General features: G+C 37.6%; 1 protein-coding gene across 8 annotated transcripts in view; it reads left to right on the top strand.

Moving 5' to 3' along the window:
- ZNF236 (zinc finger protein 236) overlaps nucleotides 1-18,606 on the top strand; it is a 92,538-nt gene that overhangs the window by 70,477 nt on the left and 3,455 nt on the right. For 6 of the 8 annotated variants that reach the window (XM_042798062.1, XM_042798061.1, XM_042798056.1 and 3 more), the window contains 8 exons: nucleotides 873-1,018; nucleotides 2,268-2,511; nucleotides 2,970-3,149; nucleotides 4,449-4,601; nucleotides 5,933-6,123; nucleotides 7,688-7,819; nucleotides 13,640-13,837; nucleotides 15,171-15,300. In XM_042798062.1, the coding sequence (XP_042653996.1) occupies nucleotides 873-1,018; nucleotides 2,268-2,511; nucleotides 2,970-3,149; nucleotides 4,449-4,601; nucleotides 5,933-6,123; nucleotides 7,688-7,819; nucleotides 13,640-13,837; nucleotides 15,171-15,300 (1,374 nt within the window). Of the gene's footprint in view, nucleotides 1-872; nucleotides 1,019-2,267; nucleotides 2,512-2,969; nucleotides 3,150-4,448; nucleotides 4,602-5,932; nucleotides 6,124-7,687; nucleotides 7,820-13,639; nucleotides 13,845-15,170; nucleotides 15,301-18,606 lie in introns of all 8 variants that reach the window. The other 2 variants (XR_006165779.1, XM_042798057.1) reach the window with 2 other exon arrangements.

Genomic DNA, 18,606 nt, shown 5'->3' on the forward strand with positions numbered 1-18,606 from the left:
TAAATGTTATTTGACAGGCACAGTTAGTGATAAATTTGTGATTAAAAAATGTCTGATGTTTGTTTGGATTTTTGAGTGAACACAATAAGAAGGAGTCTTTACCATGTTCAGATGTCCTAGCAAGAGGCAAGAACCTTCTTAAATTAAAAGCAGTGATGCGGGTTTTGCCCAGAGCAGGTATTCGTGGGTGTGTTGTAAAGCAGATATATTATACTAAAGGATTTTGGATAGGGGATGTTTTTGAAGCGTCAACCAAAAGGAACTGGTTGATCAGACTGAAGATGTTTGGAGAACGTATGTTAAATACAAGGTGACTTTTTCCTTAAATTCTCTCAAGACCTTTTGTAGAGATGGTCTGTTCAGCTTTTAAAATGAGGAACTTTCTAAGTTCTAAAGATTTTGGATTTCAAATGCTAATGTACCTTTATTTCCATCCATGTGAGTACACAGGATGAACTTTGATACCTTCTTGAACAATGTTTGTGCTGTGCAAAAAGGTAGCAGTAGGTTTCATATGTATGTTCAGAGTCAGAATATGCATATCATGTGTGAGTGATGCTTGTATTTAGGCATGGCTCACTCTCCAAGGAAATATATACGAAATTTCTCCAGGTTTCCAAAGCTACTCTGGAGTGGTTCTTGTTTTGTAAGATGCTAGGAAGTGCTTAAATAATAATAATCCTTAAATTACATAGAGTTTATGAAACTTTAAAATAGGCAATCATCTACTTCAAATTATTTTTATTGGCATAAATAAATGTGTGTGTGTGTATAGATTTTGTATTGATTTAATTTATATTTATAAACAAGCTAAAAGAGGCAGTCAGTAATGATAAAGAAAAACATTATAATATAACTGTTTTCTTTGGTAGCTGGAGGTGACTTAACTGTGTCCTTGACAGATGGTAGCTTGGCCACTCTTGAAGGAATACAGTTACAACTTGCTGCTAATCTGGTTGGACAAAATGTTCAAATTTCTGGAATAGATGCCACCAGTATTAACAACATAACATTACAGGTAGGTTGCTCACAGTTTCTTGCTTTTAATTTTATAGTCACTTTGAGGGCTGAAGGAAGTTTAAGGAGCGTACCTAATTCTGAGAGTTCCCTTGAGTTGAGTGAGGCAGATGACAATACCATGCTATATCAGTTACACCATGTTAGAAGATTTGAAGAATAGCTGTACAGTGGTGGGTTTTTTCTGGTTTGGGTTCTTTCTTTTTCAGTTTTAAAGGGTTTTTTACCCTTCTGGAATTTTGGCAGATTGCTTTAAAATCTATATATTTTTTTTTTTCTTTTAATTACATTTTGCCTCCTCAAAAGCATTTTAGGCTCCCCACCCAATCCCACCTCCCCAACCCCCCCAAGAAACAAACAAACCCAAATTATTGCACAGAACATTATTTTCCTTAACATAAGGCACTTGCATTATTTGGCAAGCTTTTATTATTTGGATTCACAATTTAAATTCCCATTGATCTTGTAAAATGAATGACCAAAAAAAAGGTGAGATGATTGCATTTAAAAATTCGTATTTGAAATTATGTGAAAGATTGATTTTCATGAACTTGGTTTTGTTTGATCAGTTTCACAGAATCATTAATGTTGGAGGAGACCTCTGGAGGTCACCAGGTCCAACCCCAAGGTCAGGAAAGGGACATCTTTAGAGTCGCATTGGGTTGCTCAGAGTCTTTTCACTCAAGTTTTTAGCATAAAACAAAGAAAACTATATTTTAGTTTTGGTTTCCTCAATCACCAAACATCCCTAAAGAGTAAAAATGTCTATCTTTAACAGCTGTTTGACTGTGAACTGGGACCTTAATGAGCTCTAGGAGCTGAAAAAAATAGATAATTTCTGATACCAGTCTTGTCTCTGCTCCATGTGTTTTCACTTTCAAAGACCTGAAGACAGTGATAAGCGTTACATGCAACAATAAGACAGTACAGAATGCCAGCTGTGTGGGTCCCTGGTCCGTAGCATGCTCCTGCATAACTGTGATCGTTATTTCCCAAACACTTTGCAGAGGGAAGGAAGAGACAAATCTACAAGTGAAGCTGAATAGACTGTTTACGTAGTGACTTTGGAGACTGGCTATATACAGACACTTTAAAAAATAAATTTAAGTTTAAAATTGTTAATTATGAAGTTTAAATATTATATATCTATATCTATGCAATGAATAGGAATTCTGGGTTTATGTTAGGAATATTCCTGTAACCTGCATTTGTTAACTTCAGATTGATCAGACTGAAAACTTGCTTTTCAGATCGATCCAAGTATTCTACAGCAGACATTACAGCAGAGTAATTTACTTGCTCAGCAGTTAACTGGAGATCCCAATATGGCTCCACAGAATCCCTCCCTCCAGGCAACAGAAAATGCGGTGCCAGCTAATGTGGTTATTCAGCCTATATCAGGCCTGTCTTTGCAGCCCACAGTAACATCATCTGCAAACATGACAATAGGATCCCTATCTGAGCAAGAGTCTGTGCTGACAACCAGCACTAGTGGTAAGCAATGTCAGTAGTTCTATTGTGCTTTGAATTTCTTAGTTTCACTTATGTTATACCCACAGTCAGAAAATCCCACCCCACCCTCCCTCACCAAATACCTCCTTTAATAAAATATGCATACAGTTCTTGTATGAGCATCTTCAGCAAGTTTTACAACTTTGTGTTACCATTTTTGAATATATTATTTTTATTTTTATTTTTTTTGGACTATATAATGGAAATACTGAGGAATGTTTATAGTTTTTAGAAAAATACAAAATCTTTGTTCTGAAGATCTTAACTGACAGAGGAATAAATTGGATAGGAAAACATTTTTTTTCTTCAGTGTACAAGTTCTAGCATCATACCTTGGCTACATCTTTTACAGTAGTTCATAAAATAATGTATTAATTGCTTTACAAAATTGTGTCTGTTATAAAGAAAAGATCTTCATGGAATTTTTTTTGTGCACTTAGGTGCGCAGGACATCTCTCAAGTCATGACTTCACAGGGTATGGTATCATCTTCAAATGGACAACATGAGATAATGTTGACCATAAATAATTCCAGTTTGAGTCAAGTTCTAGCTCATGCTTCAGGTTCTACTACTACAAGCTCATCAGGAAGCCCTCAAGAAATCACCCTTACAATTTCTGGTTGGTATTTTTAATGATCTTTAATGGTGCCAGATCTCCATTTTATAAGGTAGCGTTTATAAGGTAACATTACAGCAGCATTTGAGGATATTTTCACAGTCCACAGCTTTCCCATGGAGTATTTTTTATGTTCAATAGCTTTAAAAGATATTCCCCAGATCTACTTTTGAAAACCCCATACATTTGCTTTGAGGACACGTTAGATTAGTTCCCTATTTTATTCATAGCTTTGAGTCAACAGATGTTAATCTCTGTGACAAAGCCCATATAACCAGTCCTTATGTCCTTGCTGTGCCTCACCTGGGGTAGCGCAACTCCTGGGTAGTACTGGGACAGGAACAAGCAGGGCAGGCAATGGGGATGAGCTTATTTAATCTTGTTTTCTTTATATGCCTGTGGAACCATATTCTAATAGATGTTCTGATTATTCTTTGAGATGTACTATTCAGTCTTCATAATATGTAGTTAATGCTTCAGGTTTCTGTGAATAAATTTAGGCCAACGTTCTTCCTGCCTCTAGGAGACTGATCCTATATACACTATAAATATCTTTCTGTTTCCCCCAAAGACAGTTTGTATTTTGTATTGTAACATTTCTTTAATTGATTCAGTATAATATTCAGTGCTATTCTCTTTCTTTCCTTTTCTTTTTCCCTTTTTATTTATTTCTTTTCCTATTTTTCTCTTTTCTTCCATTTCCTGTAACGTTTGGTGTTATGACAATAGTATCATGACAATAATGTCTGTGTTAAGGTGTCAGGGTGCTCCACCTGTGGTTTTCTGCTTGTTAATGGATGTTCACTTATGTAAGAAAAATGGAGTATAGGTGTCTAACAACTGATAGAGTCTGCTTTCAGTTTCTGTATGTTCTGTGCTTGTTGACCGTTCTACAAAATTAACAGCATGCAAAATGATGTTTTTAAAAAAGAGGACAGGTTCAATGCAATATATTATCTGTATAGTAGATCAGAAAAATCACATTTTAACCATTAGCCTTTAGTTTTCTAGATTTTTATATTTTTTTGAATTTGGTGCCTTGATAAGTAAGATCAATATTTGTCTAAATCTTAATAATCTTGGGTATTTCTCTACATGTTAGTATCTAGATATGCATAATCCCATCTGTATTAAAAACTTGTCAAACCTCTACAAAAAAATCTGCATATGTAGAAATTAATTTTGTATTTTGGTTGTATTTGCTCCTTCTCTTATTTTATGATCACTTCTTTATAGTTCTAAGTACAGTAGCAGAATAACATTGAGACATTTCCAGTTACAATAGGACTAATTTCTATTCAGGCCAAGATCTTATTCAGCATAATTCTGGAAGCAGTGACCTGAATAGTGGTTTAAGGCTGACAGCACCAACCATCAACAGTCAAACTACAGGTGCTACATTAACTATAAGCAATGACCAGCTGCTTTCTCAGGGCACTTCACTAAATGCTCCAGGTATGCATACAGTGATAACATTTTGTTAAAAAATAAATATTAGACTAAATACGAAATGGTATAATCTTGCATATTATGATTGAGGAATTGCATGGTTTTGTGTGTGTTCTTGATAGCTTTAAATTGATAGGCTGGTTTAAATTAACTTAACTTCACATTGTAAGGAGAAAATGAAAACAAGAGGACATTGAAAATTCGTACTTTGAGGCAGTTACAGGAATATTGAAGGCCTTTTTCTATAAATTGGAGGACAAAGAAATCTAATACATTTGCTGCAGACAGATTATAAATATCCTTTAGATCAAATTTGCTCTAATATTCAAGTGTTGAAATTTGAAGTATGTGTATGAATTTTTACCTATATCTGTTTATATACACACACAAACACATGTGCATGGATATAGTGGTTCATACTTTCAACCAGTGCAGCAAGTTGCATTGGTTGCACTGTTTGGTTGCAGCAGGCTTCACTAATACAGACTTATTACTGATATGTAAATAATTTTCTTCACTGTTACGCATATTTAAATTTTCTCTATCTTCCTTTTCCTTTGTATGTTTCCTTTCATAGCTTCCTTTAATGCTCATATACATCTATAAAGCAAATCTGCTTTAATGTCATACTGGGGGAAGCCTACCCCAGAAGATCCTATAAGATTTAAAGGTTAAGGCGTGCTCTTGTGTAATTCATTAATAAATGAAATAGTAAAAACAGACAGTTGTATTGTAGTACCTTCTGCATTATCTTCTCAGGTTTTTGAGAGGCTTATAATAAACTGAGAACCATGAGGCCTCTAGTCACATGTTGGAGAATATATAATAAACTATTATATAGCTTTTATAAACAGACTGTTATGAAATACCTATTAATAATAAACTGGTCTTTTTTGCTATTATGGATTATCAACCATATTACAGGGGCAAGATGGGAGTGTTGTGTTATGGAGTTACTGAATTTTGGTTTTAATGTTGTGAGTCAAAGTGTATTTCACTGAGAATTCTGAAAATAGTCAGACTACAGAAACATGTAACGTGAAACTTCTTCAGGTGTTTTTTTTGGTAATGAGTCATCTCTTACATACTATTTTACAGTGTTACTGCTTTGCAGTATGATTTCCATCAAACTACATGTAGATGTAATTTTTCCAGTTTTATCATCTGACTCTGACACTTCTTGGCATGTGATTAGCTGTTTAACTGATATATTTGCTTCCAAAATAGAAGGGCCTAGCAAATGACGAATAGAAATTGAGTTCAATTAAAATAAGTTTGCAGCTAAGAATTTATGTATGTAACAGATTATTTTTTTTACTATTTTGCATATATACCAGAGCTTAATACAACAGGTGGAACAAACCTTTCTTCAACAACACCCATATCTCAGTCTACAGTTTCTGCCCAGAATTTGGTAATGTCTTCATCAGGAGTTGGAGGAGATGGTAGTGTCACTTTGACTCTTGCTGACACTCAGGGAATGTTATCAGGTGGTCTTGATGCAGTTACACTTAATATCACTTCACAGGTAAGAAATGCTTTTATGAACTGACAGATTAGTTTATGTTACTGTTTTACAGAGCAGGACGACTTCTTAGAAAATAATTTTGTCCTGTAAATACATAGCATTTGAAAATTCAGTTAACTTTCCTTCTTTCTGCCAGCAGTGTGTGCACACTGGCATCTAGAAGCATAAACTATTTAAACAGAAATACAGATAAACTTTGCAGGGTTTTTTTTTGCAGTGAACAGATAGATTCTACTGTTTCAAACATTTGAGATCAGTTTTTAGTGATAATCTAAACTGTGTACTTCATCATTACTATTCGGTAATACAGCTTAGTATTCCTAAACTTTTTATTGTTTTATATGGTAAATTTTTCTCTTCTTCCTTGTCAACACAAGAGTTGAAGAGCAGTTGCAACAGTTCCTTTCACAGAAAATAATAGGACAGAATCTAAATGAAATTGACTGTCTATAATAACAGGTAGTGTTATAACAAATTTTATAAGAATAGTGTTCTATGGACTGTCATCTCCCCAGTAGCTTTAACATCAGATTATTTTTTAGTATAATTTAAGATTTTTGTGGTGTCATCAAGAACCAAAGACATGTTGGCAAATAGAATTTATAGAGTGGGGGTTAAAAGAAACAGTCAACAAATAATATTAGAAGACTTGAAAGTGAAAATTTACGGTCACTGGGTGGTTAGCATTTCAGTGTAGATAGTACACTTGAAAACTTGGGCTGTTTCTTCTACTTTCTTGGTTTAAATAGGTTTAGATTGATTTTTACTTACTTTTTTACCTCAATTACAATGTGTAAATGTATATAAATGAAATATTTGTCTAGCATATGCTGTGATTTAAACCTGGTAAAGCAAAATCTATGAGGATGATCATATGCTTCCCTCTGCAGTTTTGCTCTGGAGAGGGGAAGGCAAGACTTCTTAAATAGTTTTTATGACACATTTGTGATTTCTGGCATGTTAAGGCAGACAAAAATAAGGCATTTTTTTGGGTACTATGCAAATGCCATGTGTGTTATTGGAATCGTGATGAATAGACAGGTAGTACATAAAGGTACTGTGTTTCCTGGGGAAACTGAAAAGTCCTTAACAGTAATGTAGAAATAGAAGTAGTAGTATGATATTAGTAATCTTATATCTTAAGTAGTAATTTTGTACCTTAATTTCATGTGGTCTGGAAGTAGGCTTAATTAAGAGATTAAAAAAAAAAAGGAAGATATTGTGGGAAGACCATTTAGGAAAGCAGAATTTAGGGGTTAAAGAAAGTATCCCCTGAAGAGACAAAGACAAGCAAAGGCTGAAACATTCAGCAGTTGATGCAAGGCTGGGAAAAAATGAATCAGATCTGAATCTCTACTCTTACAGACTTCTAACTGTTGTTACCCTTAAATTGCTAGACTTAAAAGGGAAGGAGAAAAGGAGAGAAAACAGTGGCATTTGTTCAGATAGGATTCTGGAATGGTATTTTGCAAGGGAGAATAAAAAAAAATAATTTGCAGAAATACAGTTAGCTGTTTAAATGTAGTTATTCTACCTTGTTTTTTTTCTCTCCCCTCTTTGACAGGGTCAGCAGTTCCCTGCTATACTCACAGATTCCAGTCTCTCTAGCCAAAGTGGATCAGGCTCGCAGCAAGTCATACTGGTGAGCCATACACCCCATTCAACATCTGCAAACTCTGATGAAATAACATATCAGGTAGATACAATATATTTCTGTATCTTTTGTGGGTAAAGGACATTATTTAGTCAAAATACTGGAATGATTCTTCTATATCCTGAAGCAAGAAGGCTGATGTCATTCCCCAATAAGAGTATTGGGAAGAGGTTCATTGTCACTTCCTAGTCACCCAGATTTTGTTTTATGTTTTGAGTTAAACACAATTTTTCATATACAAAAAGAAATGTAACTAATGTGTTGCTTTCTACAAATTACGTAACTGTGCTCTCAACACAGATTACTCCAAAAATTTCTGGGTAAGTTTATAATTAGATAATAAAAACAAAGTTGAGAGCTGTGGAAAATGATAACACCTATTGCTACATCTTTTCCATTCTGTTTTTGTAACCAGATTGCTTTAATAGTGGTGCAACACAAAATCTTTTCAACTTCCTATGTATTTGATTTTCAATAGAAACTTTTACATATGTAATATAGTATTAATATTAGAAATAGTTCAGACTTCTCTTGTTAAAGGCAAAATGAACGTTTTCAACCAACCTGGTAGTGTCAGCTCTAAAATAGAAAAAATGGTAGAGGCAGGTGGTGACCCACAATCAAATGAAGAAGTGGTGGGGCAAGATGTGGGCAAGTTGTGGCTGATATAGGCATGAGAAACCTTGAAAATATTAAAGACTGAAGGGAGGGGGCTCACATCAAGTGTATGTGTATGAATAAAGGTACTGAGACAACAATCTAATAGAGGAAACTTCAACACTCTTCTTGGAAAAATGTCACAACTGGGTGTCTTTCTGAAGTGCCTGTACACTGATGCATGCAGCATGGGGAACAAACTAGAGGAATTAGACGTCTGCATGTAGTTGCGGGGCTGCGATCTCATTGGAATCAGAGAGAGAAGGTGCTGCAGCTCACACAACTGAAGCGCTGCCACGGCTGGATGCAGGATCTTTAGGAAGGACAGACTGGCAAGACAGGAAGCAGGAATGCATGGAGCTCTGCCTGGATGGTGAGCCAACGGAGACCTTATGGGTAAGGATTGGCAAGCAGACGCACGTGGGCAACACTTGTGAATACTAGTCATCTGCTACAGATTGCCTGATCAGGTAGAAATCGAACATGACATTTTCATCTTGGTTCTTGGGTAACTTGCCCTAACTTGACCCTTCTTGAGTAGAGGAGTTGAACTAGATGATCTCAAGAGGTCCTTTGCGACCTAAACAAATTTGTGTTTTGCAGTCCCTGGTTCACATGGGTTCAACCTGCCTAAGATCTGTTGGAAGGGCAGCAAGCAGGACACAAGGAATCTAGGAAGTTTCTGGAGTGTGTTGATGATAAATTCCTGTAACGGATGATTGAGAAGCCAGAAAGTGGTGGTGGTGTTCTGGTCCTGATAATTGCAAACATGGAAGAACTGATGTGGAATATGAAGCTCAGGGGCATACTTTGTTGCAGTGACCATGAGATTGTGGAGTTCAGGATCCTGAGGGAAGGAATTAAGGCAAATAGCAGGATCACAACCCTGGGCATCAGGAGAGCAGACTTTGGTTTGTTCAGAGAATCTGCTTGTGTGGTGGGTTGACCCTGGCTGGACACCAGGTGCCTATGAAAGCTGCTCTGTCACTCACCTCCTCATCTGGACAGAGGAGAGAAAATATAACAAAGATAATGAAAAGCTTGTGGGGCAAGGTAAGGACAGGGAGAGATCACTCACAAATTACCATCATGGGCAAATCAGACTTGACTTGGGGAAAATTAATTTAATTTATTACCAATCAAATCAGAGTAGGATAATGAGAAAAAAAACTAAATCATAAAACATCTTCCCCCCTCCAGCCCTCCCTTCTTCCCAGGCTCAACTTTACTCAAAAATTCTCTAGCTCTTCCCCACAAGCAATACAGTGAGGAGGGAAGTAGGGGTTGTGGTCAGTTAATCACACGTTGTCTCTGCTGCTCCTTCCTCCTCAGGGGGAGGACTCCTCACACTCTTCCCTTGCTCTAGTGTGAGGTCCCTCCCACAGGAGACAGTCCTCCATGAACTTCTTCAACATGAGCCCTTCCCAGTGGCTGCAGTTTTTCACAAACTGCTCCAGCGTGGGTCCCTTCCATGGGGTGCAGTCCCTCAGGAACAGACTGCTCCAGGGTGGGTCCCCCACGGGGTCACAAGTCCTGCCAGCAAACCTGCTCCAGCGTGGGCTCCTCTCTCCACGGGGCCACAGGTCCTGCCAGGAGCCTGCTCCAGTGTGGGCTTCCCATGAGGTCACAGCCTCCTTCGGGCATCCACCTGTTCCAGTGTGGGAGTCTCTGCTCCGGTGCCTGGAGTACCTCCTCTTTTCCTTCTCCACTGACCTTGGTGTCTGCAGAGTTGTTTCTCACACATTTTATCACTCCTCTCTCGCTGCTGCTGCTGTTGCACAGTAGTATTTTCCCCCTCCCTAAGTATGTTATCCCAGAGGCACTGCCACCATTGCTGATGGTATTGACCTTGGCCAGCAGCAGGTCTGTCAGACATGGGGGAAAAGAAGCCTCTCCTGTAGCCCTCCTGCTACCAAAACCTTGCCATGCAAACCCTGTACAGCTTGGAATAATAGTATGCTAAGCAGACCTGGAGAGAAGGAAGACCAGGAATACTGGTTGATTTTATATGTTGTCCTCCAAGCTCAAGAATCATCAATCTCCAGTGTAGGAAGTCAAAGATGACGGGAAACCAGTGTGGAGGAACAAGAAGCTCCTGACAAAATTCAGACATAAAAAAGAAGCATATATTATTGGAAGCAGGATCGGGTGACCTTGAAGGAGTACAGAGACACCATTCAAGGACATAGAGTCAAGTTTGGGAAATTCAAAGCCCACCTGGAGTTGTATCTGAAAGGGACTTCAAATTTAACAAGACAGGCTTTTACAGGTATATCAGCAACAAAAGGAAGATGAGGCAGCCTGCTACAGATTGGGGCAGAGGACCTGGTGACAGGAGATTTGGAAAAGGCTAGTGTGTACTGAGTGTCCCTTTTTTCTTCACTTTTACTGGTAAGATTTGTCTTCTGCAATTCCAGATCAGTAGTAAAGGGTGGAGTGTTGAATACATATCCTCAGTGGAGGAGGATCATACACAAATCCGTTGATGATGGGGTACACTCACAAGTACTAAGGGAGATGGCTGATGTCATGAGACCACTGTCTAATATCTTTGAAAGGTCACAGCAATCAGGAGAGGTTCCTGAAGACTGGGAGAAAGCAAAAGTTACTTCTGCCTTCAAGAAGGGCAGGGTAGAGAATCTGGGGAAGTACAGGATAGTCACCCTCACCTCAGTCCCTGGGAAGGTGGTACAGCAAATAATCCTGGAAAGCATTTCCAAACACATGAAGGACAAGAAGGTTATTGGGAGTAGTCGGCAGGGATTTGTGGAGTGGAAATCATGCCTATCTGACCTGAGAGTCTTCCATGAAGAGATGACAGGCTTGATGGATGAGGGGACCAGTGGATTTGGTTTGTCTTGACTTCAGTAAGGCTTTTGATATTGTCTCCTATAACTTTCTCGTAGGCAAGCTGATAAAGTATGGGCTAGCAAAATGGAACAGTGAGTTGGATTGAAAACTAGCTGAACTGCTGGTCTCAAAGGGGTTGTGATCTATGGAGCAAAGTCCATCTCAAGACCAGGTTCAAATATTGGGGCTAGTACTGTTCATTAATGTTCTTCATTAGTGATGTGCATGTTGGAGTGCATGTTTGGCAGGTTTATAGGTGACAGAAAACTGGAAGGAGTAGTTAACAGACTGAATTGGTGTGCTGCCATGCAGAGGGACCTCAACAGCCTGGAGAACTGGGCCAACAGGAGCTTCACAAAGATCAGCAAAGGGACCTGCAAAGTCCTGTCCCTGGAGGACAACCCTATGCACTAGTGCACACTGAGGGCAGCAGGAAGGCAGCGTTTCAGAGACAGACCGGGGGGTATCGGTGGACAGGTAATTAACCATGAGCCAGCAATGTGACAAATGCAGCCAACAGCATTCTGGGATGCATTAAGAAGAGTGTTGCCAGTTGGTCAAGGTGGTTGATCATCCCCTCAGTAGCAGTGAGAACGCATCATCTGGAGTGCTGTTTCTGGTCCTGGGCCTCGCAGTACAAGAGACATGGATATACAGGAGTGAGTGCAGTAGAGGGCTACAGAGATGACTTGAGATGATTGGAGCATCCAACATAGGAGAGTCTGAGAGAGCTGGGACAGTTTGGCTTAAAAGAGAGCAGGCTCTGGGTCAGGGGGTTCTTATCCATGTACATAAATGTCTGAGGGGAGAGGGAGTAAAGCAGGTGGAGCCAGACTCTACTCAGTGACACCCAGTGAAAAGAAAAGAGGAAATGAGTACAAAATTCCATCTGAGCACAAAGAAACCCTGTTTCACTGTGAGGGTGGTTGAACCGTGGAAGAGGTTGTCCAGAGAGGTTATAGAGTCTCCGTCCTGGGTGACATTCAAAACATGTCTGGGCATGGCCCTGAGTGTGCTCTGGGGAGGTTGGACTAGACTATCTCAAGCCATCCCTTTCAGCTTGAACTGTTCTGTATTTCTAATAACATCTTGTGCATATGATTTTCACATTTGCATATGCTTACGAGTGGGAGTTCTTAACAATTTTAATGTTCAGATACTCTGTGAAGATGGTTGTTTTAAAATTTAACATGAACATATTTTCTTACTCTTCTGGATTTAAAACTAGATTTTTTGTGTCTTTCAAAATACATGCTTTCATAAATCAGGGTGCCATTTCATAAGGCTTATCATGTCACCTGTAAAGTGTGACTGTGCCTAAGTAGTACTACTGTAATAACAGTCAAGATGTAACACTAATGTAAACTAGTTTTCTATCATTCACTGTAATGTTGCGTGTTTTCTTTAATCATATTGACTACGTTGATTGACCTTTCAACACTTCACCCTTTTCCTGAGAGGTTCCAACTAATTGGAAACAAGCACACACATGCATGTGCACACACACGGGATTTTTTTGTCATTTCATTCAATGTGTTTTCTATTGCATCTTTACTTTCTGATATAGACAAGTTTATAGTAATTAATTATATATATTATAATAAATATTATAATGCTATGTTCTGTATTTTTTCAAGTTTAGTTCATCCCGAATAATTCATTTGGAGTGCTACTTCCTTTACCTTTTCTTCATGTTCATTTGTTTCTTTCTATAAGTTACTGTATTTAAGATTCTTTTGTATCTAGAAAGTTGAAGGAATTTGGTGTTACTTTATTTGAAGAAAGTAAAATTTTCCAAACACTCCTTACTGACTAAAACGAAACAAAAATGCATCACAACTCCATCCAAATACTGTCAACTTTTCATTGTGTTTCCATTCTTCTGGAACTTTGTGTTGGTAGCTCAGAGCTTTATGAAAATACAGTCCCCAATGAACAAATTAAACAAATAGAAAATATTATTCTCCTCTGTAAAAATCTTACTTGTCTGAAATGTTTTTGGCTTTGAATTTTGTTCAGTGAGAAATGTGAGAATCATCTGAAATGCTCAGAAATATAAAACTGAATATAGGAAAATACTGATACAAACACATTATATTTATGATGTGTAAATTAATTTTATCATAGTTACTATAATCTTTCTGTTTTCTTAAAATATGTACATGTCATTCTTAAAAGCAATGATATACAAGTTTACTTATATATTAAGTAAACTTACTTATTTCCTTCGTGTTGGTAAGTTACCTGTAAGTACTCTCCAAAAATTGGCCACATTTACGTAGATTTTGAAAAATAAACCACTGTTGTGGATGTGCATATGAAATTATTTGATAGTGTTTTTGTAAATTGTTCTAGGTGACAGAGGTTTCTCCTAATGTGACTAAAAGCAGTCAAGCAGAAAAAGAAGGTCGCGTGCACCAGTGTTTTGAGTGTAGTCAAACCTTTTCTTCAGCCACCATGTTGATGCACCATAGTAAAGAGGTTCACGGCAAGGAGAGAATACATGTTTGCCATGTCTGCAATAAAGCCTTTAAGAGGGCAACACATCTCAAGGTATTTGGTAATCACAGTTGACTGTTCTGTTAACTTTTTTTTTTTTTTTGACTTTTTGTGATATTAATGAAAGGTACCTATTATCCCTTTACCTTTCTTTTCCTTTTACAGTGTGAGAGGTCTGAGAGCAGGAGTCTAAGTTATATAATATATACACAGATAGAGAACTCTTTCCTGGAGCAGCAAAAGGATTTTAATGCATATATTGACCACAGAAAGAAAAATGTGAATGCCTGTTGTGCAAATAACGGTGCCAGAAAAAGATTTCAGTTACTTTATTTGCTTACGTATGTCATCATTGCTAATCCTGATTTACAGATAAGCTTTTGGGATCATAGGAAGCTATCTGCTTTGCAGTTTATCACTTGATTTTTAGATGCTTTTTCTTGTAAGCACAAGTGACATCTGTAGAGGAAGCATTTGTTTTAAATATTCTTATATTATTACTGTTGTCTAGTGATATTTTTTGTGCAGTTTTCTCTAGATTATGATACTTCCAAGACTTTTCAGAAAAATTAGTGGTGTGTTTAAGCTTTTAATGAGATTAAAGAATGTTCTTTTTAGGAATATTGGGCTGTACTAGACAAGTGGTATGTCCAGGCCAGTATCCTATCTAAGAAATACTAAGAGGCAGCAATTTGAAGAAGTACTTTATGAAATGACCAAGCATACTTTATAACTTGCCCAGAATTTTGCCAGCTTTGCAGAATTTATTGCAAGAAATTTCTGGAGCCAGAGGCAATGTCTTTATATTAAGTAGCTCTTAGGAGAGCTTTTCAGTAGATTTCATTCACTGTAGTATTATATTTTAAGACTGATTAATAGTCCAGTCTGTAATGAATAGACTAGAAAAGAATATCCACACACATTTTAGAAAGGGGACAAGTACTCACAATACTGTTTCACATGCAGTTCTTGATCAGATTTTTAAATTAAATATGTTTGTATTTGCTTTCTTTTGTAATCTGAATTGCATCTTGGTATTAATACAGAGATTTAAGTGAAAAAAATTGATAGATAACATAAGCTACTCCTTTGAATTTGCAAAACTTCTGGGCCCAGCATCAGTGAATTAAAACCACTGAATTTAGAACCGTAATTAATGCTTATTCATAAAGATAAAACATGTCATACCCTCATTCTGCTTTCTTACCTGTAAGGACCTTAGTGATTTTTATTTTTATTTTTTTTTATTGATTTGTATTCATTGACAGCTTGTCTACTGATGACTGAGTTCCTCTGGTTTTGTCCTCAAAGTGTGAATACATTTCTACATTAAATACTGAAGTTTTTTTTAATGGTCTGAAATGTATGTTTTTCTACACTGGCTTAGGAACACATGCAAACCCATCAGGCTGGACCTTCACTGAGTTCCCAGAAGCCTAGAGTGTTTAAGTGCGATACTTGTGAAAAAGCTTTCGCTAAGCCGAGTCAGCTGGAGAGACATAGTCGCATTCACACAGGTAACGCCAGAAATTATTTTTATCTTGCAAGATTTTCTCATGAATGTATGGGTATTACATCTGGAGTCCTTTCTCATGGTTTCAGGTAACTGAATTTAACTATCAAGTGAAGCTTAAAAAAAAAAAGTAAATTTCTAACCCAGAGAGTTTAGAAATTAGAACAGGAAACAGCAGACTTGAAATCTCAGAAACTGATGTTTTGTTTAAAGCCAGAACATCATGTTTCATTAACTTCTCTGTATTTTGGGACTGACAGTACTGCAACAGTTATGTGAATGCATGATCTTATATCTAAAAGTTTGCCAGCCTTTGAAACAGATTAATAAAAACATATTCTGAAGCATTGTTTAAAGTGGTGTAAAGACACTGGATATGATCTTCTTTGAGCATATAAGAGAATGTACAAACGAGTGGGTGTGCTCAATGACATTAAATAAAGGACGGTCTTGACTACTGATACTGACTGCTGTATGCAGTGCTTCATTGTCATTGAGCTACTTAGTTCATCTGTTTCCTATGCCAGTGCTTTTAAATTGTTGTGTTCTTCTCTGCTTAATTATTTTCTTCAGCTGGTACTCTATAAAACTATACTGCTTTACAGGGGCCACACATTTGCTGTGATAAAAGTGCTTTTCAGGTTGCAGCTTCTGCCCTACTATAAGTTGAAAGCTTTACATAGGATAGCCCAGCTGCTTTCACCTTCAGTACCTTCAGAACAGTGTTTTTAAGAACTTGAGTTCTAAATACAGGAGTCAGTTCTCCAAAACAACTTCTCTGTTTTCCATACCACTTCTGCCAATAAAGAACTGTCATGCCTGCTAGAGTTAAAAAGCACAGGGGAAAGTTATCTGTGTTGCTACTAAGCTGGAGGGGACCAAGGAATTTGACTGGATGTACTATAGCATGAGAAGATTCCCACAAAAGGTTAACTCTTTCAGTGAGTCAGCTAGAGCTTTCTCTCTGCTCAGTGTCAACTTCTGGTAGTTAGCTTTTGGCTGCTCTTTGTGCATTTAAAACAAAGTTCCTAATCTCTTCCTCTAAATTACCTTATTAACCCTGTCATTCTTCCTTGGTTAGCATCACTTGCCAATCTTGTGATGTGTAATTCGAGTTTCATCTCTGAGTGGACTTTCACTTTGCACCTTCAGATTAAGCCTTTGCAGTTTTTAGGATTGCGTCTCTGAAGTATAGACCAAGTGTCTTGTGCACGCTTTCATTCAATGCATAAAAACTTTCTTTTCTCTGGTTTTGACAAACGCAGTCTTATATAAACCGACACACGCTCTCACATGCATTCTACCACGCTATTCCAAATGTTTGTAAATGTTGCAAATGTTTATTCAGTAGTATCTTTGAATTATTTTTATGTGTCTATAATGACATCTGATAGGCTCTTGATGTCTTGGCACCATTGCCAGTATTGATAATTACATTATCTTAATGTGTCCTTATATACTTGACTATCAGTTAATTTATTTTCTCTTACATTATATTTATGTCAAGTTCTTAAAGGTAAGATCTGTCTCTGCTCCTTTTTCACGAACCAGTTAATGTGGTGGAGTTTCAGTCTGTGTCTAAGGCTGTGTACTGTGGTGTTAGGAATAATAAATGATCAAAAGGTTTCCAGAGAAGATGGGGGGGAAAAAAACAGTAGATGAAGCTGAAAATATGTTAATATTCCCACAGTCTAGGAAACTGCTTTAACTTCCCATATAGCAGTGGCCGTATAGAAAAGTCATTGTTAGGTGATGAACAAGTCTGTCTTCCGTTAGGGTTAAGTTAGTTCATACTTACCATTGCACATAAGCAAATACTGAGAAATAACTAGTCAAGACAAGGTCACACTTTTTCAGTCTGTGCTTTCTTGTTGTTTTTTGCAGTGTACCATGAAGTTTTCAGATAAATTGATGTAGTCTGATACTTGTTTTACCATGAAAAAAAAGAACTGGAGAATAATTATTCAGTGATTCCAAATGTTTGTGGATGAATTAGATCAGGCCTATACAATGTGCAGCCTACTGTGGCATTTTTTGATTTGTTCTGGTAAAATGAATTTGGCTCATCTTGGTTGCCTAATTCATCACACGGTTCGTATAGTGTCAAAGGTAAAGTAGGAGCCGTAATTGCAGGAGCTGTTGTATCTCATTTCACACGAATGTTTGAGGTTTGAAGTGTTAGTGTTTGCTAGGCAGCTGAAAGCCAGAGAGGTTCCAGGGTCCAGGCCCTGACTTTTTTCACATTTCATTTAGTTGCTGAGAACTCTCTAGCAGGGAAGGATAGGAGGTTGGATAGAGAGGATACATGAACCTGGTGAATTTATGGTTTGAGTTCTGTTGCTAAGGAAATTATGAGATTTGGGAATCTTAAGAGCAGGTTTAGCAATGTACAAAGCAGATGAAGAACTTGGGTGATTATTGAGCTGGGAAGGGATGAAATCCTTACGTATTAGGTTGTGAAATACCGCAGCGTGGGTCATACATATTGATTATGGCAACTAGAGAGTATTGTAACAGAAGGGGAAGTTTTCAGTGCAAGTGTGATAGGATTGACTTTAATATTAATGGGCGGGGACATCTACTTTCAGCAAAACTTAACTTCTGATAGATAAGCAATAACTCTTGATAAAGGTAACGGGTATTTGCAGCCATTTGTCAGCTAGCAGCATTCCTTGCTGATCAATTGCTGCTAGTTCAGTTGTTGTAGGATGGGTACATGTAAGCATGTTTTATAAGGGGTGTTTGTACCAACTGCTTGAAGGTGGTTCCTCATTGGAGTATGAGAGGAAACTTTGATCTGTTCTACTAGAGCTGGTTTTATGGGTTAGGCATCTCTGCTGACCCTGTGTATTCTCATCTAATGGGTTGACTGTTTACACATCTCTTCCCTCCACCCCTCTGTCCCAAGAGAAATGGTGATTGCTCTTCCCAAGAGTAAAACTGAAGGGGAACAGAGCTGCTTTGTGGTTACTGTGGTAGAAAGGAACATTCTCGTTATACTGGGGGCAGGAAAAGAGAGTCAGGAGTTACAATCTAAGGAGATTAAAAGTCCTTAGAATTCCCTAATAACTTGCTTTCTGCATAACTGACTTAAATAATACAGACTTTTAAAAAAGGCAGTGTTCTAGGTAAGAGTTCCACAAAATAATCTGAAAGCAAGAAAGAAGGCCAGTTTCCCTTTTCTTGGCTTCTTTTGCTGCCCATTGTAATAGACACAGAGCACTTTAGGAAGGCTAGGAACAGAGCAGTCCCTTTACACATCTGTTTCTCATGAATCTGCAGCGTCATAGGAAAAATTATTGCTGTTTTT

Source organism: Tyto alba, unplaced genomic scaffold, assembly GCF_018691265.1.
Source record: "Tyto alba isolate M040663 unplaced genomic scaffold, T.alba_DEE_v4.0 Super-Scaffold_27, whole genome shotgun sequence".
In the NCBI taxonomy this organism is placed as follows: domain Eukaryota; kingdom Metazoa; phylum Chordata; class Aves; order Strigiformes; family Tytonidae; genus Tyto; species Tyto alba.